Consider the following 24,170-nt stretch of genomic DNA (forward strand, 5'->3'; position numbering starts at 1 on the left):
CAGGTGTCAATGTCTTAATTTGTCTTGGTGATCTCATTGTGATGTCCTTGAGAAAGGACTATGTGTGTGTGTATGTGTGAGTGCTCATGCGCAGATCAGGCATCTTGTGCATGTGTATTGAAGTGCAGGGTGATTGTGTTCCTTCTTTGCATTCTCAGCACAGAGCACTGCAGGGTTTCCAGCCTTGCAGGTAGAAGAGAAATTGTTGCTATGGCAATACCACAAGCATGAAAACACCCATGTCCCCGTGGGTGTCTCTGTCAAGGCAAAGGAATGCAGGGCTTTAAGCAGGATGAGAGCAAAGTCTGGACCAAAGCTGTCCTTGGGTGAAACTTCTTGTATTTACCATTGAATTCAAGTTTCTTTCCCAATTGCAATGTGGTAGCCAAGAAATGGGAGTTGACCTTTTCCTCCTTAGTGTCATCACTGACTTTGAGACAAGAAAACAGGAAAAAAGGAAGGCTCTATTATCTCTCTAGCACTGGTGTCACTAGGCCCTCCTATAGCCCACAGTTTGAAACACAGGTGCATGTCTGTAGCCACTACACAATTCCAAACAGGATTGACCCTTCTCCTACCCCAAGCCCTGAAAACCCTGCTGCCCTTTTGCCCATTACCTCCCATGCTATAGGCCAAGGCGCCAGTCCTTGCTGTCTTTTTGAAACTGCCTTACACTTGTGTGCTCAGTGTCTGCATTGCATGCTAATGTCCTTTAAGAAGATGGACTCAGAGTAACCTTGGAAACTCAGAGCAATGATGAGAAACAGAATCCAATCCGCTGAGATCAGGGCTGATGAGTACACCAAAATTTAGCTAGCAGACAACGCCTCAGAATAAATATAGTCAGGATTGTCTGGGTTGGGAGTTTGGAATCTAGTTAAAACAGGCTGAAGGACTGGGGCTGTAGCTCAGTGGTAGAGCGCTTGCCTAGCATGAGTGAGGCACTGGGTTCGATTCTCAGCATCACATAAAAATAAATAAAATAAAGACATTCTGTCCATCTACAACTACCAAAAAAAATTTTTAATTAAAAAAACAGGCTGAAGTCCAGAAACCTACTAATTTAATTTTAATTGTGTTTTAGGGGCTTTATATCCCTTATCTGCTCAAAGTCACGAGGCGGCAGGTAAGAGGTTTTAGCCTTGAAATAGATAGATCTGGGGCTTCACATTGTTATTTGTGTATTTTTAGATGTGGTTTTGGTATGCTTCATAGTTTTAAGAGTCCTTATCTTTTGGAGATACAGCTGAAATGTTTATCAAATAAAACAGTGAGCCTGTCACAATGGCATGCCTGAAATCCCAGAGACTTCAGAGGCCGAAGCAGGAAGATTGTTGAGTTTAAGGCCAGCCCGGGCCACTTAACAAGACCCTATCTTAAAATAAAATCCACCCAAAAGAAAAGATTATAGGGAAGAGACAGTACAGATAAGCTAGAATTTGCCTCAAGTTGATTGTTATTAATTATGAATGGTAAGTACTTGGGACTTTCACATTATCTGGTTTTATGTATTCTTTAAATTTTCCGTTAAAACAAATTAGTTTAAAAAAAAATACATCAAAGAAATCTAGGTCTTCTGATTTTGGCTACATCTGTGCTCTTACCTGCTTTGCTTATTTGAGGATGTGCCATTTGTGGGAACTGGAAAGACCCTTATTTAGATGTTCTGTGGTGGGACTTGGTCACTTTTTTAAGAGTGAAAGAATCTGTAACAACAGAAAAATACCAGCAGCTGTTTGTTTGAAGGTTAAGGGCTCTTGATCCTGGAGAAGGGAAGGTTCAGTCTGAGCAGTTTCTGTTGGCACAATATTCTTGTATATGAACGAGGAACCTGGTGTACTTTCCCCAGGGAAGCCTACTTAAATTACCTGTATGGAATCCACACTGGCTCACTAGGCCTTATTGTCACCATTGAATGGGTGGCTGAAAAGCCAGAGGCCCTGAACAAACCACAGAGTCCTCACCTCCCTCCTCCTCCTTCTCCTCTAGAAGGTACAGCCTAGAAGACTCTCCTGTCTCCCAGACAACTTGCATCCTGTCATTCTGCCTCAAGGCCAGAAGAGAGACCCCATAACTTTTTTTTTTTTTTAACCAGGGAATGAACCCAGTGGTGCTTAACCACTGAGCCACATTCTTGGCCCTTTTTTTCTATTTTTGATTTTGAGATAGGGTCTCCCTAAGTTACTGAGGATGGTTGAACCTCAGTCCTCCTGCCTTAGCCTCCTAAACCACTAGGATTAGAGTCATATAATTTTTTTTGAGTGTCCTTCCAGCCCAAAGTCTGTGCTTTATAGAAAACTGAAGATTTTCAAACTGGGATTGGCGTTTGCTTTTCAAAAAGAAGTAGACTAAGAGAGTTTCTCAGATAAAATCCCTATAGCCTCATAAAAGTACTTTTTTATTCCCCTATTTTATTTCCCATCAGAGGTTCATGTGAAAAGCATTTTAAGTTTCAAAAGCTCCCTATGTCTGAGAAGCTGATCGAGGTCCTAGCCCAAAACAAGTGAAACAGATCACATTTTTTATCTCTTGTCTTAGAATACAGCTTGTCCTTTGCTGCCTCTCCTCTCCTCAGTTAGATTTCAAGGCTAAAAACACTTTTGTTGCCACAACCTTCTCACCTCCACTTAGACCCTTTTTTTGTGCCCAAGCTAGTGGCCACTCTCTAAGCCTTTCTCTCTGTGCCTGGCTTTTTTACTTCTCATGTGAGTACCTTCCTTCTTCCTAACCTCTGGCCCTGGCCCTGACCGCCCAGCACCTCGTGTCCTTCCTGTCCTCAGACTTCTCTGTTTTTCTTTTGTTTCGATCATATTTTTTTCTTTTTTTCTTTTTTTTTTTTTTTTTTATATTTTTTAGTTGTTGATGGACCTTTATTTTATTTATTTGTATGTGGTGCTGAGAATCAAACCCAGTACCTCACACATGCTAGGCAAGCACTCTACCACGAGCCACAACCCCAGCCCCTCATTGTTTTTTTTTTAATACCTTGTTTATTTATGTATTTTATGTGGTGCTGAGAATTGAACCCAGTGCCTCATATGTGCTCAGCAGGCACTCTGCCTCTAAGCCACAACCCAACCCTGTGTGGTCTCTTGAAAAAAAGAACTTTTGCCTGGCTTTAAAGCCATTGAGGGTCCTGCCCTTACATTCCTGGACCTTCTTCCCTCTCCTCTGAACACAGTGTAACCACCACTTCCACAGTGTTAGCTTGTGCAGAGACAGTGGGACATCACTGCTCTGATCATTCACCAGCTATTTATACAATGTCGGTATGCCAAGAGGAATATACAAAGGGCAGCCCACATCCCTAACTGTCTAGGGCAAGCAGATCCACCCTGAGAGCTATGTGGTAAGAGAGATGGTGACTTCTTTGGGAAATCTGAAGAAAAAGGTCACTTGGATTTGGCATAATGAAGAAATCACTTTGTGATTGAGATGGAGCTTGGCCTGATTATATTCTAGTGGAATCTAATGGGTGGAAATGGAGAGTTTTACTTTGGGCACCCACATGAGCCCATGCTGTATGCAGGCCAGCCAGTGAACAAGTGTGACCAGAGCAGAAGGATTTAGGACTGGGGTGATAAATAGACCCTGGGTTGTAGAGGGCTTTGTAATGCAAAACAAAGAGGGTGAATTTGGTTCCTGAGACTCCAAGGAACTGTTGCAGGCTTAATGTAGGGGTGATGGGATCATGTGCTCTTTTAAAGGGTAAATCCATGAAAGAGAGTGGGCAGTAGAGGGAGAGGGAAGATGGGGGGGAGGGGGAGCTGGAATGCCTCATCAGTGTAATTATCACAGCAAATCATCGCCAGTAACCTGGGGCACAAGAATCTCCTGCATTCAAGTAACCAGTCCTCTAGTCCAAAGCACATTCCTACATGGCTGCAAGTGTTTGTGGTGATACTTTTTTCCATTTCCCAGAGGGCTGATGTGGGATTAGTGACCTAAAGAAGCACCAGTCTTCTGAGGACTGGATTGCGGGCAGCCGGCAAGAGCAACCCTGGAGGCAATAAGGAGGAGGCTTTGGGGGGGTGGACAGGGTCCAGCTCAAGGCTATCAGAGACATGTAACTAGATGGGCCCTTGGGTGTCACTTCTCATTGTAGCACCATCTCAGGAGAGGATTACTTAGCAATTACTGCTTTGCTACAATTCCACAGGCCAGCTTTTTTTGTTTTTTTGTCCTTGAGTGCTTTAAATGTAGAAGAAACTATGTAACCATCATTTAGAAAGTCTTGTTTTCCAGCTGAAGCCTGTTGGATAAGCTTAATTTCTCTAGCTCAGATAAACTTAATTTCCCTAACTTTGATGTGCATACAGAGAATTGCTTAATTCTCCTTTTTGCAACATGTTTCTCCAGCTGCTCAAAAGCTTGTTCCCCCCCCTCCTGACAGAAATGCAAACAATTTAAGGTCTGTGATACGAATTGCTGTTTATTAGAACAAGGGCAGTGGGCATGGTATCTTTTCTCATAATGGATTTATCTGGAGTTGATGGCTGTTTTCCTGGACCTCCATGCCTCACAGGAGACAGCAAGGCCACACTGGTTTCCTCCACCTTCTGGTATTATTGCCTTCCTGCCCAGCCACAGACAGCCCCACACCCTCATGAAAAGAGTGAATGAAGTCTGTTCCTTGTATTTGATCTGACTGGAACTGATTCCTGGGGCTACCTCTGCTTAGACCTTTCAAACAAAATAGACCTTTTGATAACCTTGTTTTATTTATTTGTTTGTTTGTTTAAATATTTATTATTTTTAGTTTTCGGTGGACACAACATCTTTATTTTATTTGTGTGTGGTGCTAAGGATCGAACCCAGCACCCCGTGGGCGAGCCGGGCGAGCACATTACTGCTTGAGCCACATCCCCAGCCCCGATAACCTTGTTTTATAAAATGAGGATTTCTACAACACCTTAGCACTCTTCCTAAACAGCTCATTCATCTATGGGTAGGGCAAAGGAGGGCTCATCTGGGAGCTGTCCATTGGGGTTTGTCTTCTCCTTCGGCGGATGCCTGGCATGCACCGTCCATCCAAGGGTGGCTGAGGGAAGAACTCTCTGCTGTGGATGCCAAAACCACAACAAATGACAACTTTCCGTTCTGTCATCTCTCTCAGCTTCACTGCTGGGCAAGCAATTCATTTTTCTACCATAAAAGGGCAATAAGACTTGTCTATGGCTGCTGTGCCTTCTGTACCACGGGGAGAAAACAGAAGAGCAGAGAAAGGCACTGTGTAGTGGTAGAAGCCTTACTTTGTCCAGGCTTCCAAATGACAGTGGCAGCTGTGAGAAGAGGGCAAGGGCGCCCCTGCTGGACTATGTCCTCAGGCTGAGGCACATGAGCTCAGACAAGAGTGTGGGTGTTCATCTCCATTTACCTACTGATACATGCAACTATGAGGAGCCTGCCCAGATGGTTCTATATAGTTGGCATTTGGTTCTCTTGGTTTGTAAAGATGTTAGATTTATAAGGGAGACCCAGGAAGTCATAAAATCCAGACAACTTAAGTGTCAGCTTCTTGTAGCTTTAAGAAATCATTGAGCTTTAGGTTTTTGTGTGTGGACTTTAGGTTCAGGGACCCATACATGTCCCTAATGGTCTATCAGTGTACAGTCAATTAAAGGTGAGCCACAGAAACCTTGACCAATAAAAATAGTTTTTTGTGAGTTATATACTTTGGGAAAGTATATCATCTTTGTAGTATAATTTATAAAACTCATGTGTCTTTTAGATTATTGTAAATAAGTGTTGTTCAAAATTAGTACAGGGTAGAGAGCAGATGCTTTGCAGGTTTTTGTTTGCGTGTTTTTTGTTGTTTGGTACCAGGGATTGAACCCAGGGGCGCTTAATCGCTGAGCCACATCTCCAGCTTTTGTTTCGTTTTGTTTTTGTATTTTATTTTGAGATAGGGTCTTGCTGGCTTGCTTAGGGCCTCACTAAATTGCTAAGACTGGCTTTGATCCTCCTGCCTCAGCCTCCTGAGCCATTGGGATCACAGGCTTGTATCACCATGTTGGCCTGATTTGCTTTTTTGACAATGTAAACATACTTTGAGACAGTGTCTGCAAAATTTCTGCTCCATGCACCTTGGCAGAGGGACTGGGATGCCATCCTGACACAAGCTAGCAGGTGTTGGAAAAGGAAAGCTGTTTAATAGGCTGCGTGAGCTTCAAGAGCCGCACAGTCAGATCATGACCTCTGCGCAGATCTCAGACTGAGGTCCCAGTTGTCACCTCCTTGTTCTTGCAAGTGGTGAAAGTATTCCTCTAAAGAACTGAGGTTCGCTTTGTCATTTAAACTTACCTTCTCTCTGACTGCACATCTGATTGCATAGCAGTTGCTAGAATTGAACCGGGCACATTCCTAAGGGAATAAAAGTTCTGTACAAGAATCTTGCTGATCTGGAAATTTTAGGAGGAAAGTAAGGGTTTTAAAGGTTGAATGTTATTACTCAGATAGTACTGTGGTCAGAATAGCTTCTAAGGCTCAAAATCAGAAGTCATTCCTAAAGGAGAATATCATTGGCTAGAAGTCGCTAGAACAAGCTCAGCATGAGTAACTCAGGGCTCACATGCCCAGACCCTGTTCTGAAGCTGTAAGAGAGCTTTAAAACCTTACATGTTGTGTCCAGGAAACCCACTGGATAGGCAACCTTAAGATGGAAAGTTTACAGGGTTTTTTTTGTTTGTTTTTTTTTTTTTTTTAAGTTGTCAATGGGCCTTCATTTAATTTACTTACATGTGGTGCTGAGGATCGAACCCAGTGCCTCACACATGCTAGGCAAGTGCTCTACCACTGAGCCACAGCCTTTGTTGTTGATTTTTTTTATTATTATTATAAAACCTTTCTAGGTTCCCTATTTTCTCACTAGCATAAAACTAAATCTCTCAATCTATGGAAGAACTGATTGGTGTCATCTCCACGGCCTTCACTGCCCTGGGAATGCATAGGTGATGCCCAGGAGCAGCCCTCTCACTATGCTTCTCACATGTTCTTTGCTTATAGAAGCCTCTAAAGCCCTTGTTTTTTGCTAGTGACAAGTGGATTTCATCTTATAAGACAATTATTAATTCTAAGTAACTATAATTTTTAAGGCTAATTTTTGAACAAATAGCATTTCCTTCTTTGAATGAGAGTCTCCTGCCCCATCCTTCTCCATCTCTGCATGCCTGAGCATCCTGGCCATGTGGTGACCAGTTGAGAGACATCAGCCTGCTTACTTCCTAATTTGGTCACAGTATGCTTCAGGCAATCTTGCCTAACTTTAGAAAAACACAAACACGGGGAGTAGCTCTGATATAGCAAAGGGGAATTTCCTTTTAGCAAAAGACCTGCAGTTCCCTTCTTATTTCCTCTAAAAAGAGGAAGTGACACTTTGGGAGGTCCTGGATCACTCTGAAGTTCCCTCTTTAAACCTTTCTTCTACATGCTGGCTTCTTCCTAACTAGTTCCTCCTCTTCCCTTTCTCATCCTCCTTAATGCCAGCCAACATTTAAAGAGTTTAAGTTTATTCTTACGGATATCCATGTTCCACTAGATAATGGGTGTTCATTAACAGAGAGCAGATAAATACATTTAGGCACATTGATACTTTGGCATACACCAGGGATAAGTAAACTTCTTTTATAAAAGAGAGTAAATATTTTATGCTTTGCAGACAATACAGTGTCCCTCTAGCTGTTCTGTCCTGCCTTTAGCATGAAAATAACCATAAACAATTGACTGTGACTGTGTTTCTATATAATTATGTTTACAGAGATAGGCAGCAGGCCAGATAATGGCAGTATGGATATGGAGCAGGCTCCAAGATATTGAGTGAATAAAGCAATATGTAGAATAGTGTGGGTATACTGTGCTCACATTTGGGTCTTAAGTGGAACAAGGAAAATAATGTTTGGTGACATACATAAAAGTGAGGGTAGATAAGGGATTGGTAGCATGAATTGCTTTGGGGGAGGTTCACTGAGGGCCATGGGTGGGAGCTATGCACATACTACTTTTTCAGCAGAAAGAATTGCACCCACTTTCATCAACTAGTTACATCTGAACCTTCAGAGCAAAAGAATTTTGTTTCAAGTGAACTCAAAAGGTAAAAATGTAGTTAATAAGATACGCTTGTGTATTTCAAGTAAAGGCTTCTTTCACTACATGAAAAGAAGCACTGTGCCTCAGTCATAGGTGAGGTGATAGGCTTTGTGTTAAGTGGGAAGGAGCTGGAACTGGGCCATGCTGCCTTTTGTGCTGGTCTTTCTGATCAAGCCTCGTTTATACTATCCACTCAGGAGCAGGACAGGATGCAGCCAGTGAGAAACCGTGGACCAGAAGTCATATCCCCATGGGAATAGATCCAGCTTTTACTAATTAGGATTCAAGATCACTTCCAGCCATTTCCTTTTCCCAGAGACTCTTTCTGACTAACAAATAAGAATGGGTTCTGAGTCACTGAGCTTTGCCGGGACCAGTTCTTAACATGTATGCTGTGGGTTACGAGACTTGTGGATGAAGTTGTTACATAAAACAACAGTTCACTTTGGGGTATGTGAGGAACCAGTAGAAGGTTTAGCAGCGAATCCCTCTGCTTAGAAGGCAGTGTGGACAGAAAGAACTGAAGAAGTTACATCTGGTGGTCAGCCTCAGGCATAGCTCCCTCCTCTATCTTCCAGGCAAGCACTCTTTAAACAACCAAACTAAGCCTTTTCCAAGCTTAATTCACAGCCTTATTTGCCATCATCCAGTTTTTCTACAAAGTTTTGTGTAGGAATGTTAGAAATAGTAGCTTTTGAAATCCCTTCTTGAAAACATGGAGATTTGTGGGAAAACGGAGGCAATTACAACGATGTGAAGTCTCCTTCTGTAGAGGAGGGGCCTGGCCACCAGCCCAGGCCTGCTCTGCATCACTTGTCTTGGCTTGGGCTGTAAAAGCGTTCATTGGGCAAGTTCTGCTGAACCAGCAGGCCTTGCTTTTTATGAGAGAAGTCGTTTAAAACCTCGGAAATATGTTTGAAAGATGCTTGTGTAGTTTCCTCTGACCTCAATTTCATACACTGGCACATCTCCAGTATTGTGAAGTTAGTGCTGATGTACTCCCTGCAGGTGGTCAGGGACCTGCATCCACTCCAGAGAGAAAAGGCAGTGCCTTACTTAATTGAGGACACCAAGAAGTTGTGCTTTACCATACATGTTTACCCCTAAAGGGAAGCTGGTCTTTTAAAGAGTAAATTTAAAATTAACACTCTGCCTTTCTCTCATATACACATATACTTACACTTGCTATTGTCACTGGCACCACATTTCCCCATCTCTGCCAGGGCTCATTTCTTTGGTGCTTTTAACCTTGAAACCTCTATTGTATGCTTCTTCATTCATCTTCTGCTTTTGCATTATTAATGGATCTAGAGCAATCCAGTCAGAACCCTGACACTACTAATTACTGCTTAACCAAGAAGTGAGGAGCAGAGACCACAATGGGTCACAAGATGGTGTCCTCACTATAAAATCCTGCTGTCGTGCTGAGTGGCAAGGTGTCTGTCTTCTGTGTATTGAGGGTACAGCTAGATTGTCCCGCTTAAGCACATGTTGACCACCCTGCAGGCAGGCATGGAGATGCTCTTCACATTGGTCATCCTATGCTTGCTTTCTCCGTTACACAGAGAAAGAGATTAATTTCTTTCAGAACTTTCAGCATCACAGAAGAGTCCCCGTGAGGACAGGGCTCTTTGCATGGCAGCAGAGCCAAGAGAAGGCTACAGGAAGGGCAATGCAGGAGCGTACAGGGAAGTAGCTTCAGCCCTCATACTGCCTGTGTGTGTTTGTTAGCCTGAAACCTCCAGGTGTAAGTAGACTCATCTTAAGTCAGGTCTCCACCAGCCCCCAAGTCACAGTTCCATGATTTACACATTCATTGTATGTGTGTAATTAGAAGATCTGAGGTTGCTGGGGCAGAGCTGTGCTGTCCCTGATACTGGGATGGCAAGCAGTCGCTGCCTGTATTCAGGAGCATGGTCAGCGGGGTCTCTGCCCACTAGCCCAAGACACTCCCACCACCTATATGAGGTGCATTTCCTTTTCTGTGGATGTGGTAGTACCACCCGTCCTGCTCTGTAAGGTTGTCTGCTGTGATCAGGTGTGAGGGAAAGGCACCTGATGCTGATGTGAGCTGGCTGGGGGTGCTTAGGCAGCTCCTCCCCCACCATGGGATAAGCAGTATATGCTTTAGAGAAAGGAGCACGAGCACTTCTTTCTGCCACAGCCAGTGACACATCCTAGGCTTTAATGCTACCTGGGAAGCCTTAAAATGATAGAATTCCAAAACTCATTCAGTTGCTGAGCACTGCTGTCCTTGTCATTTCAGAGGAACAGGAAGTAAAGGGGGACTTTAAGCCAGGTGCAGAGGTGCATGTCGGTAATGCCAGCCACTTAGGAGGAGGAAGATCACAAGTTCAAAGCCAGCCTCAGCTACTTAGTGAGACCCTGTATCAAAAAATAAAAAAGGCTAGGGGTGAAGTCCAGGAGGAAAGGGAAAACTACTTCTAAGTAATATTTTTAATTATTGAAAACAGGAAAGCCATTTTGAGGAGATAGAGCTTATATTTTTCTTGAGAAGACAACAACTGCATGAAAGTAAGGGTGGTCACAAACAGCAGGAAGTGGGTGACACCCTGATAACACACCTCCTGCCCCTGAGAGGGGCTGCCTTTTTTTCTTCTTCTCTTTTTTTGTTTTGTTGGGTTTTTTGTTTTGTTTTATTTAAGTAGTCAAATATGGCCATGATTGAGAGTCATGGTGAGTCATGGTTCCCAAAACTGAAACTAAATTCCATCACTTTTCCCATGTTTCACATACCAGGAAAATGCTGCCACAGCTTATAGCAGAGGAAAGGAACACTAGCTCTAAAACAGCCCCTGGAGCCAGTGCCCCCTTTCCACCAGTCGCGCACACACACACACACACACACACACACACACAATTTGGCACATGGGTCCTGATGACAGTGCTACATTGTGGGACTTCTATTTCATTGCATTGGCCGTCTCTTCATTGTGGGTGAGAAGCACAGCTGAACCAAGTCTACCCCAGAGCCTCTCAGATCCACTTGAAAACAGTGGAGTTCCTTTGTTCAGTTCTTTGAGTGTTTTTAGTTTCTTTTTTTTTTTCTTCTGTTCTTTTAATAATTTGATTTCAGGGTCCTAAATTTGATGAACACAACGCTTTGCACAGTAATGTTAGCTACTGTCATTTATCATGATATTGTAAAGCTATATCATACTTTATCTAAAGTAACACTTTTATTGGTAAGAAAGTGAATCATCAGCCTGGCACAATGGCTCACACCTGTTATCCCATCAGCTATTATCCCAGAGGCAGAAGCAAGAAGGTTTTAAGTTTGAGGCCAGCTTCAGCAACTTAGACCAGTTTTAAAATAAAAAGGGCTTGGAGTATAACTCATGGTAAAGGCCCTGTGTTCAATTCCCAGGACCAAAAAGAAAATGAGTCACCCAACAAAATTTTGCATATCCCATTTCAAAAAACTGAAGTAGACCTATAAATATTGACAAGAAAGGCTGCCCAAGAAAGACACTACCAGGGGAACAAAGAAGGACAAGTTGTGTATAGTGAAAAACTGCTCCTGTGTGTAGGTATAAAGGATATGTCTGCTAAGTACATGCTAAGTGTGTTGTTTTTTTAAAATACTTTTAGTGTAGATGGCTCAATACCTTTATTTTATTTATTTATATTTATGTGGTGCTGAGGATCAAACCCAGTGCCTCACACATGCTAGGCAAGTGCTGTACCAATGAGCTACAACCCCAGCTCCACATGGTAAGTTTTTTTCTGGAAGAAAACAAACTGGGAAAGGGAAGGCTTGAGACAAGAGGAGCCTTCTCTCTTTGTTTATACCTTTCTGAAATTTCTAGTATATATGTATGTGTTGTGTGTGTGTGTGTGTGTGTGTGTGTGTTTTCAGCAGTTTAGACAGAAACTTGGGAAAAACAAAACAGGATAGAAACCCAGATGTAGCCAAATACCCCCACTCACACACCCAGACCCAGCATTTGGGCTGTCTGATTGAACCAGCCAATAGTTCCTGCCTCTCTTGCTTTATGGTTTCCAAATATGTGAATGTGTCATATTATGTACAGTTGTCACCTTGATTTCATTTACTGTCTACTTTCACTCTTTATAACTTCATACTCTACCTTTCTCTTAATATAAAAATAAATGAAAAGAGGACTCATTGGTGGAAATGACTTCAGCTTTATGCACTTCTGCACTTCTAACAGTGGAGTGAAAATGTGGTTTCCCACTGGCCACCTATAGGATTCCAGGACTGTAATAGGAATGTTCCATTTCCATAAGCCAGAACTTCCCATCTAGCTGTTCGGCTAGAAAATAGAACATGCTTGTGGCATGGAGCAGGAACTCTGAGCACATCCATATGAGCTAGGTAAGACCTCTGTGTCTTAGGAGCTTGGTTTCCTCCTCTGAAGAATGGAGGTGATAATGACACCCTTCTTGCCTCCTGGGACTGTCTGAGGTGGCAGGAAGGAATGTCTGCAGGATTCTCAGCACTTTAACTTCAGGTCCTTGGAAATAAATGGATTCATTTATCTTTTCCTTCCCTTGCAGCTCAGAAAAGCAGATATATGATTACCATTTTTATTGTTCTTGGTTTCCTCTTCTTTTGGGTCCTTTAATTTTTCTCTTCTGGAATGGGACCTGCTTACCTTAGAATCTTGCCAAGGAGGAGAGGACTTGGACCTAAAAGAAATTTCAGATGTCACATAGGTCTGCAATGAGACCTTTCTGTTATTTTTGTGCAAGAGTCGGATGGGAGTAGACTCTCTGGTTTCTAAAAATTCCATGTGTCTTTATTTCTGGGCTTTGATTTTGAGCCAGGTATTCCTCACAGATAGATTCAATTCACTATTGTAACAAATCCAGTTAGAATAGTCAGTGCTTCTGCTTTTATCTTTTAAATTTCTGTGGTTAATATGCCATTGCCACAAATAGCACTATCTTTGGAAGCTTCCTTGACAAGTTTCCCGAACCCGTTCACATATTTTTTTAAAAATGGTTGATAACTACAGTTCTAAACACAGCCAGACAATTTAGACAAATCACTGGGGGGCCTGGCAGGTGATTTATCCCACACTGTGACTCTGATGGTTCAGACCAACAGGACTTGATCAGCAACACTTGATAACATTCAGACTCAGACTGGTTGCTGTGTGACTGTCAACAGACCATTATTCTGACTTTCCTCATCAGAGAAATGGGGTGCCCCTTTGATTCTACTCTAGCTCTCCTTCAGTGTAATTGTGAGAAGCAAATGAAGCTGAGCTGAGGCACTTTGACAGAGGTGTCAGGAGCCCCAGAGACCATGCAGCTGCTGAGTTATCCTTGAGAGTCTAGAGAGGGGGACACTGTGTAGTTCTAGTTCAGAAAGGAGAGGTTGGGTACCCTTCCTCTAGGATGCTCAGTGTATTGGACTGACTATCTCTTTAATGATTGGTTATCAAAGAGAAAGTTCTCCATGGAAGACTGATGCAAAGCTGTGTATTTTCCCCAAGAATAAAATAGGATAGAGGATCCTAGAGAGGCATCGTATGTCAGGAACGAAAATGAAGTGGAGTTTATTATTGTGGGTTAAATTATGTAGGGCCTTAAAAGTGAAGCTGTTGGGGCTAGGGCTCAGTGCTGGAGCATTTGCCTATCTGCATGAGACCTTAGGTTCCATCCTCAGCACTGGAGGGGAAAAAAAGAAAAAAAGTGAATCTGTTTATTCAGACACATTTGTGTAAAGCTCACTGTGGATGGAGATTCTAGCTGTATTCTTTCTGCCATGTTTTTATAGTGTGTGCTTCATGGAATTTTTTCACATAGTCTTCTACAAGGTCAGTACTGAAAAATGCATCACAGTGCTACAAATGTAAAGAATAAACATTTTGGAAATGTTTCACTTTTTTCTAAGCCTCCTTAGCATACATATTTAATTACAAGGCATGAGGATTAATGGGGCTTTGAATATTTAAAGCTTTTCTCTTGAGATTAACTTGATTTAATTACTCCTGAGATAGGCATTTTCAGCCTTGCCGTTTGGAGGATGAGTGTGAGAGGAGAGAGAGTGAAACTATGACTTCTTTTGGCTTTTACCTTCCTTCCCTGAGACATCCCCTTGCCTCTCACTTTTAGCTCATCCGTTTATCTTTCTAATTTTGGGAGGAAAGAAGAAAACATGACAGAATTTGCTTTTGTGGGATTGATCTTATAATTCATTTCTTTCAGAGTAATAATTTTAGTGTGTATCCCTTAGCATCCAGGAAAATAAGGTAACACAAAAATTTCTGTTCTGGGCTGGAGTGATGATTCAGTGGAAGAGTGCTAGACCAGCATATGTGAAGCCCTGGGTTCGATTCTCAGCACCACATATAAATAAATTAATAAATAAAATAAAAGTCCATTAACAATTTAAAATATATTCTGTTCTCCTAAAGACTCAATCCTCTCTTGCATCCTGACGTGTTCCCAGAGGCCTGTTCAGAGAGGAAGGCAGGAACAAATACAGTTCAGTAGGAGTGCCTGGGCCCAGAAGGAGTTCCTAATATTATCTCCATTCACCCATCTAATTCTGAAGACACAGACACAATCCCCTGGAACAAGGAAGAGGAGATGATTTTGTCCAAGATGGTTTTACTGTGTTCTTTTCCATCTTTGGTGTGTCCACCCATTTCCAGTGGTTGGTGACCACAGGCAGCCTGCCTAGTACTGAAGGCTCGTGACTGCTTCCATGGTCTGGCTCCTATAAGAGGCATAATGTGGAATGAACAGCCAATAGCAAAGATGGTGGGAGTAAGGGAGAGCAGAGGTTTGGCCCGTGGAAGTGACTCCATCTAGGGTGTAACTCACCACCAAGAATCCTGGGCAGCCTTGTCAACACTGGGCCTGAACTCTGTAACAACAGGGCCCTGGGTTGTTGAAAGATTGTCCTGCTCTACTCCCATACCCTCCTGGGCTGCCTGAAGCCTGTGGGTTGAAGAAACACAATCCACCCCACTGGGAACTCCTGGGAACCTTTTTCTCGGAAAAATTAAGTATTTTACTGACCTCTTCTTTGTCTACCTTAAAAATAATGAGGCATATCATTTGATTTGCTAGAGGAGAGAACCAACAAAGGCAAAAGGAAGTTTTGTTTTCCTTCCAGTTTTGGAAGCAGGAATCCTGTCTCTGCCTGGCAGAGTGGGGAGCTACCATATCAGTGACTTTGGTGTTGGGTCTTAAGGGTGAGGAAAGGATACCATGTGTTACAGTAGAGAAGAGAGTGAGTTTCCAAGGTAGGACAGGAGTGGCGCCCATTTAGACAGCTGTTAAGTCACTGTCAAGATAGCAGTAAGTTTCTTTCCCTCTAGAACAAGGAACAAACACGTAGCCTGGAGGAATTGGGAGAGCCACATGGATGATTTCTGCTGCTGTTCCATCTCATAGGCCTGGTCTGTAGACCCAGGGAGCTAAAGCTATGCAGGCCAAGCCCATGGGAGTGGTACCTGGTGCTTCCAAGAGTCAACAGGTATCTGAATCTTAGGTGACCCTCTTCCCTTCATGCAGAGGTTTAGCTCAGGAAACCCAGCCATGGGATACTGTGACATATCAAAGCCAGAGCCCAGGACTAGCTGAACAGAATTGCTATTTTGCTGCTTGGTTCTTCATATGCCACCATCTAGTTTGACCTTGTCCATTCTAACTCAACCTACTCCACCTTCTCTACTGACGGGCAGCTGGTCAGAATGGCACCATGCTCTGTAAACAGAAGCATGCTTATCTCCATCTAGTGAACAAGCTGGAAAGGCCTCTCTCCTGCTTGTCTATTCTCTGTGTGATGGCCAGAACAATAGGCTGTGTACCACTCCGCTTATCTAGACGCTGGTTGTCTACAGCTATCCCACAACCCTATGATTGGTGGTCATCTACTATTGCGCTGCCCTTGTTGTCCTCATGCTACTTAATAGGGACATGGAGGCTTGAAGTTAAATGCATAGTCCTGGCAGAGTGTGGATTGAGGGTGGTACCTCTCTCCCTCACCAGACTTAAAGAAGGTCTTTGTATATGTTCATAAAGTTCCAGTAAAGGAGATAGGTTAGGGCTTGTGGCCTTGGTCTCTTCACAGAGGGTGTGAATGGCACAGGCTACCTCAGGTGTGAGGAGCCCTCCGACAGTGCCACTGGCACCATTTGGAGATATATACTTTGAGTTCTTCTTATTCCAATAAAATAGCTACTGTGAATAATTGAGCACATGTGTTTTCTCTCTTTTTGTACAAGGGATTGAACCCTACAGGCATTTAACCACTGAGCCACATCCCCAGCCCTTTTTATTTTTTATTTAGAGACAGGGTCTCTCTAAGTTGCTTTATACCAGGTCTTTTGTTTTCCCTGATTTTTTGATGAAGAAGCAGAGGCCAGGACCTTCACATAGTCGCCAGATACCTCTGGGAAAGACCACAGTTCAAGCTCCTCACCATGGTCCAGGCTAAAATTAATGCTGGGTTCTGGACACAGAACAGAAGTGGAAGATCTGAAGCATATTTAAGAATAGAATGGAAAGGACTAGCTAGTGGAATATGGGTGGTGGCAAGGAGAAAGGAAGATTCAGATTCTTTGCTTGAACCACTAGTAGGTGTGATCCAGTTCTCAGTGCTCTCATCATGCCTTCCTTCTCTAAGTTTTCTTTGCCTTATAAGCGGCAAATCCAATTCCCACTTTCTTCCCTACTAAGCTGGTATCCAGAAATATGCTCTGTCACCTTCATTGTGAGAAACTACCACTCTAGCACTTCTCATGGAGCAGGATTTCCAGTCATTGCTTATGGAGAATGGGATGCCCAGGAGCCCAGGCCAGGAACAACTATGGTGACAGCAGTGATGATGGAGCAGGAGCTAACATTTGTTAGTTATTACTGTGTGCTAGCCTCCTCACTGAGTGCTGGGAGCATATCCTTTCATTCAGCCCTGTTCAGTCCCTGTACAAATGAGGAAACTCAGGGAAAAAAAAATAAACAAAAGCAAAAATATATAAAATATATAAGTTTTTAAACTTACAGGTGAGGAAATTACAGCTGGCAGAGGTGAGGTCACTCACTCAGAGATACTCAGTGATCCAGGAAGACTCTTCAGGTGTGCCCAGAGTCAGCCTCCTAACTACCACACTTTGTGGGAACTCCAAGCTATGGGAGTCTTGGAATCTTCTGTAGGATGATGTTACTGATATGTATTTGAGTTGTGAGGCATGTCAGTCGTTGATGATTGTTCATTTCCTTCCTAAGCCTGTCATAACCCTTAATGTTGTGCAGATCCTATCTGAAAAATATGGATTAAATTTTTATGTTATAAAGTTTCAAACAATATAAAGCTCTCTTAGATATATCTTTCCACCTGAACATTTAAAATCAATTAAAAGCCTTGTAGATGACAGTAACATAGGAAGGAAGACTTTTCTTCTTTGGTCTAGTGAGGAGTTGATAGTTACAGCAGCCCACCAGCAGAGGGCCCTAGAGCCATACAAATCAACCTGTATTCTGTGCAAAGTCTGAGTGCTTGCAAATTGTTGTAGTTGGTGACCCTTTGGCTCCCCCGGGAGTGATTAGACAGGTGAGTGCTCTTCCCTAAGCTTGAAGAAAAAAGAAATAGATGTTGGAGAAGGTAGAAATCATAGAGAACAGCTGCCAGATCTGGTACCATCCTGGTCAGCAGGATCATCTATGTAACCTTTAAATCATAGCCTGCATCTTGTATATCATTCCTTTTTTTATTATTATTTTTTTAATGTATGGACCTTTATTTTATTCATTTGTTTATATGTGGTGCTGAGAATCGAACCCAGGGCCTCACATGCTAGGCACTGAGGCTCTACCACTGAGCCACAGCCTCAGCCTCTTATATGTCATTCCTTTATCTTTTTTTCTACATTTCCCATTTTTTTATCCAAAGGCAAGAAAGCCAAAAAGAAAGCTATGGGGGCTGGGGATGTGGCTCAAGCGGTAGCGCGCTTGCCTGGCATGTGTGCAGCCCGGGTTCGATCCTCAGCACCACATACAAACAAAGATGTTGTGTCTGCCGAAAACTGAAAAATAAATATTAAATTTTTTTTTAAAAAAAGAAAGAAAGCGTATGGTTCTCTGATTAGAAATTACACCCTGCAGTAGGTAAGACCTGGTTCATGCCCACTTTTAATGAGCATTGGTGGCATTGCTCAGGTCTCCAGAAGCAAGGTGGCAGGAGAGGGGTCTCCTTGACTAAAGCCAAATGGTCTCTTGAGTCATGTGCATTTGTTCTGAGATGAACATCTTGGCCACTTAAAAAGAATGTCAGCACAAAATTGAATTGTTTCTGCCTTCCACATTGTGTAAGCTATACATCAGAATGCTCTAAAATAGTTACAAGGTGTGTATGGTCTGCAGAGCTATTTTATTTTAAAATATTTTATTTGAATCCCAGCTGGATTCACACCTGGTCATAGATTGGGCCTTTAGTTAGCTTTCTTAAGTTCATTTCATGCCATTAGTTTGTCTAGGTTTGGTTTTGCTTTTACGAAACAATAACTCCTACCCACAGGAAATAATGGCCCTTGGATGAAGTTATATCCACCTCCTCTGGTCCCAGCTGGATTCACACCTGGTCTTAGACCCAAGGTCAGCCTGGAATTAGCATTGCATGACAATGGCTGAAGGGGAAGTGCTTGCACCTGAAGCTAGAGGAGTTTGTATATGTCATTTATACCATACTATGTGTTTGTGACTCTTTGCTTTATCTCCCACATTAGCCAGAATACCATTCTTTTATAAGAATAGGGACTCTGGTGGAACCTTCCTTTACTAGCTTGACTGTTCTGTTGGTGCCTCTGTTCCCTTCCTATGCCCTCTCTGGTTATTCAGGTGTCTTTTGTGTTCCCAGAGCTCATTCTTTGCATTCCAAGAGCACCTTGGAAGCCACAGTGGCCACATAGCTGGGCAGACACAACAGGAAGCTGTGGGGAATCAGAGACCACTGGCTGTGCCTTGAAAACACTGCAAGTGCTGCTGGGAGGTTCCCTGGCAACTGTTTTGACAGGTAGGGCTTATCTTGGTTCTGAGTCAGACTTGACTTTTTGGACCTACTGTCAGCTCTTTAAGTTTGAATAAAATTGGAAGGTGTGTGACTGGAAAAATTATCTTTGGAATGCTAAGGTGTCATCCTAGAGTTCTTTGGGATCTAGAGTTTTGTGATTTGTGTGGTTTCTGCCTGCTTTGTCCCTGTAGTCGCAGCTCAGGAGTGCCTCTTCTCCTTCAGGAAGAGCCTGGTCTTTGTGTCTTCCTGACCCTGGCACTGAACCTAGTGTCTGTCTGCCTGACCCTGGCACTGAACCTGGTGTCTGTGCAGAGGAAAGAACTGAGTGAGACAACAAGTGCTAGAAAGTACCCTGCGTGGCACCCATCCTACCACAGAAGCTTAGTAGACAGTACCTTCATTAAGTGTTCCAAAATCACTACTATTTTCCACACAATTATTTCAAAATAAAAGATGGCATTTTAATTAATCATGGGAGTTTTGCTGTACTTATGTACAGCTGCTTTTTTCAGCCAAACTGTTCCCGATCTACAGTTGCTTTAAAGACCTCCCCTCTTCACACTCCTACACATGAGCGAGTACTACCTCTTCTTTGAACAGTCCCCAAGGACTCCCCACCCAGAGGATATTTCTTGTAGGGGCTTTTCCTGACTAGCCAAATGGAGTGTTTCCTTCCCTATCCTCACCTTGGAACTTCTACACTCAATCCTCCAGTTCTTTGCAGTGAAAAGTTCATCGCCCACGTGAAAAGTTATATTACCCATAGTTAGAGCTACTGTGACTTCTAGGGTCCTCCCTGGCAGTCTGACCTGAGGCTCTGCACATCCATCTTCCACCCTGCACTTCTCACCTGGACTCTGGCTGCTGCAGAACACGCTAACCTGGATTCTTCCCTATTGGGCCCCTCCAGGAGCTCTTCATTGCTCTCTGAGTGCTCCTCAAGATGCCTTCCACATCTGGCTGGCACCAGGCACCTTGCCAGTTTTCTCTTCCCAGCAGCTTCCAGCCACATACCTCTAGCCTTGTTGACCCTCTCCTGGGTGACTCATTCTCTCCTTGTGCAGCCTTCTCTGGCCCCACCCTTATCTAGCACTTAAAAGCCCATGGGGTTCTTCCTTGTCTCTCCCATTGTGATAGTTGGTCCCCAGACAGAGACCTTGTAGGATTTAGCCCTGCTAACCTAGTACCTGCACGGGACCTGGGAAACATGTTTGTTTGAACATATGTGTGAGTCATGAGAAAGCACCTCTGCTGCTCCCTAGTAAAGCCCTCCCTAGTAAAGCCCTTTTCAGAGTAACCAGGGAATTTTATTCTTGCCTTTTGCAGTGCAAAATGGAGGAAATAAGAGTAAGGGAAACATTCTCTTGATGTTGAAGGAACAATTCAGTGTGGGTGGGAGGAGATGAGGACCACAGCAGGGCCCATCTGGTCCTACCAGTCAGTGGGTACATGTGCACACTTAACTTCAATTAAGCTTATAAACTTTACTTCATACCAGTCCTTTTCACCAACTGTGCCCAGCCACAGACCTGATCTATAAAGTATACACCCAGAAGTTATAAACTGGCCCCACCAACACAAACACACACACCAGGACATATCTAGGTATATTTGATCCTCACTGACAGTATAAAAGGTATTTTAGTTAGCTGTAATACATAAAATCAGATTCATTATAAAATTCCCAATATCTGACTTCTCTTAAATTAAAAAACTGGCAAACTGACTCTTTTCTCTGTCTGGCAACTATGGATCACTGTGCTTAGCTGTTAGAGTTACTAAGTTTGTTACCTGCTTTCCATTTGGGTATTTTACATTCCCTATCTAGACTAGTCTACTGAAAAGCAGAGATTGTCTTGTGTATGACTGACTCCGTTTCCATTTCTCAACAGTGTCTGGCTTATTTAGTAAATACTTATTGAAAAGATTGAATCGATCAAACCTAAGTGTCATGGCTATTTGTTTGTAAGTACCAGCAAGAGAATATAAAAAGGTGGATGCAGATTTAATTTGACATATATTTTGTGAACTCTGGAAACCTCTCTTTGTTCCCAGAACATGATCAGAGGCCAACTCCTGTTGAAATTCATCAGTAGAATGCGTCTTCATACTCCCAAGTACTATATCATATGTGTGATTTTATTCTAAAGACTAGTTGCTTTGTTTCTTTTTGTTAAATTTAACAAACATAACCCTCCAACTTGTCATTTTTATAGATTGGGTTTTCTTAGAGTAAACCTGTATTTTAGGGGCAGCTGCTTCCAGGAAGTGTGTGCTTTTCTAGATGGAAAATCAATTGCTTTTCTGGGACTTAGTCGCAGCCTCTACAGCCTATTTTTCATCTGTCCCTACGAATCATGACTTAGCATCCCCATTGAGTAAAGTTAGAAGAGGGTAGCATATGCAGGAAAGCCCAGTCTCTGTACTCACCACCCTTTGCTGCTGCATTATCATCAAAGATGTTGTCAGAGCCTGCTTGGGCTGCCGTGACAAAATACCAACTGCAAACTGCAGGCAGAAACATTTTTTTTTTTTTTTTAAAGAGAGAGTGAGAGAGGAGAGAGAGAGAGAGAGAGAATTTTTAATATTTATTTTTTAGTTCTCGGCAGACACAACATCTTTGTTGGTATGTGGTGCTGAGGATCGAACCCGGGCCGCACGCATGCCAGGCAAGCGCGCTACCGCTTGAGCCACATCCCCAGCCCCAGAAACATTTCTTTTCTTACAACTCTGAAAGGATTGGTTTCTCCTGGGCCTTTCTCTTTGGCTGGCACATCTTCTTGCTGTGCCCTCACCTGGTCTTTTCTCATGTGCACCTCCGTGGTCCAAATTTCCTCTTTTCATAAGGATACCAATCCTCCCTACTGGCCTTAATCACTTCATATGGACATACAGAGCCATGCCACTAAGCCAAAGTAGAATGCAGTTTAAAGCCTGACAAGAGACATTGCTTCTCATGACATTTTATCCTGTTGCCCATCTGTGTTGCTGTAAGGAAAAAATGTAAGAATGAAAACAAAGATACTAGCAAACACCAGAGCATCCTCCCATTTGATAGCTCTCCACATAGTTTTCAGGAATCACTTTTAGCACTTCTCAGGGAGGGCCAAGATGATTCCCATTTGATAATCCTCAGTCCTACCTCCCAGTCAGGACCCTCACCCCTGAGAATGGGTATACAGAATCCTTTATGGCCAGCATTCATGTTCCTATGGTCAGCCACAGAACTGGAAGTGAGAATCTAGGTTGTAAATTAAGCCTCAGAAAGGGGAGAGGGAAGTCACATATGCCACATACTGTTAAGAGACCCAGTTCCACCATCTCAGTTGAGCACTTTGACTTCGAGAGAGGTCACTGTGGGTTGTTGGACATGAAGAAACTAACGAACAAATGGGGTGGGGAATCAGGCATACTTAGAAGTCAGAATGGGGGGGTGTGCCACTGATTAGTTTTCCTCTAATCACAACTGCTGTGAGATGGTGGAATGTCCTAAGGTTTGTCATACTTAACTGACTGTACCCCACCCCCCCAAAAAAAAAAATCACTCCAAGAACAAGCAGAAAGAAAAGAGAATGATCTGATCTGTCTTCATCAATTAGTTCAGTACCTTCCCTTGCTTCTGGGTGTCTCTTCTTCACAGCTTCTCAACATGGCCATGGAATAGTCTGCCTTGTGTATAACTGAGTCATCCTTTGCAGGTAAGGAGCAGAGCAGTCTGGGATTGTGGCTCAGTGATAGAACACTCACCTAGCGTATTGCCTAGCATGTGTGAGGCACTAGGTTCAATCCTCAGCACCAAGAAGAGTAAGAAAAAATACATATATATCCCTCAGAAATAAAGATGATTATTTAACCACCCATATTTCTTGGTATGGAGACTAATTTCCAATTGGGTATATGGGCCTATGAGTAGGGGCATAAGAACTGTAGTGTCCACAGACATCAGATAGGCAGCAAACTGGTCAAATAGTATTCTGGTATTTCCCACAGCAAAAATTTGAAGTATAATGACACCATAACTGGAATTCACAGTGTCTTGGTTACAAGTAGACTATATACTACCTTAATAGTCCTGTTTTGGGCAGAGGTCTAAGTGAGAGTGCATCTCAAGATAAGCTATCCACAGTCTCATTTTCAGTGAGTATTAAGTGGATTTGGTATGAAGTTTAGGGTTTGGTTTTGTTTTTGTTTTGGTACCATAGATTAAACCTAGGGGTGCTTTACCACTAAGCCACATCCCCAGCCCTTTTTATTTTTTTATTTTGAGACAGGGTCTCGTTAAGTTCCTGAGACTATCTTAGAACTCACAATCCTCCTGCCTCAGCCTCCCAAGCTGCTGGGTACAGGCATGCACCACCATACCCAGCTAAATTTAGGTCTTGATATACAAACAAGTAGTCTTTGTCACCTCACTCTGCAGCACCTTTTTGGTCTCTTGTTGTTAAACCTATTAGATCTCTCACTTGCAGCATGATGGAGTGATGATTTTGTGAGCATTACATAAACTCTGCCAGTCCTTTTAGCCACATTGACAAGAATGGACGTGAATATGTCAGATTCCCTGTGATTGTCAGTAGCAAAACTTGGTTTTCCAAAGAATCCAGCTCTTTTGCATAGAATTGCCAAAGAATCAACAAAAACAAGACTTGCATAAAAAGAAGTCAGGGCTTCTCAAACTTTTTTTTAATTGTGTGTCATTATCACTTAAGAAATCTTGTCAAAAGTTTAGTTCTCATTAGTAAGTCGGGGTTGGGGGTAGAGCCAGACATTATAGATTTCTGTCAAGCTCCCAGGTGAAGACCAAGTCTTCTGAGTAGCAAGAGACTAGGTGACTGGGGAGCAAGCCATCTCCAGCCGCTTGCCCATGTTGAAATTTATCTTCTGATGTTTATGATACTGTGATTATTATTTTATAGTATTATATCCCACAGAAATAAAGATCATTATTAAACCACTCATATTTCTTGGTATGAAGACTAATTTCCAACTGGATATATGGGACTATGAGTAGGGGCATAAGAGCTGTAGTGTCCACAGACATCAGATAGGTGGTGCAAGCTGGCCAAATAGTATT

General features: G+C 42.8%; 1 protein-coding gene across 5 annotated transcripts in view; it reads left to right on the forward strand.

The window, feature by feature from the left end:
- Positions 1 to 24,170, forward strand: part of Rnf216 (ring finger protein 216) — a 139,583-nt gene that overhangs the window by 71,406 nt on the left and 44,007 nt on the right. For 3 of the 5 annotated variants that reach the window (XM_040278660.2, XM_078023643.1, XM_078023645.1), the window contains exon 14: positions 1,085 to 1,126. The exons of the other annotated variants lie outside the window; for them this stretch is intronic. In XM_040278660.2, the coding sequence (XP_040134594.1) occupies positions 1,085 to 1,126 (42 nt within the window). The remainder of the gene's footprint in view (positions 1 to 1,084; positions 1,127 to 24,170) is intronic. 5 annotated transcript variants of the gene reach the window in all.

This window comes from Ictidomys tridecemlineatus, chromosome 10 (assembly GCF_052094955.1).
Source record: "Ictidomys tridecemlineatus isolate mIctTri1 chromosome 10, mIctTri1.hap1, whole genome shotgun sequence".
NCBI lineage: Eukaryota > Metazoa > Chordata > Mammalia > Rodentia > Sciuridae > Ictidomys > Ictidomys tridecemlineatus.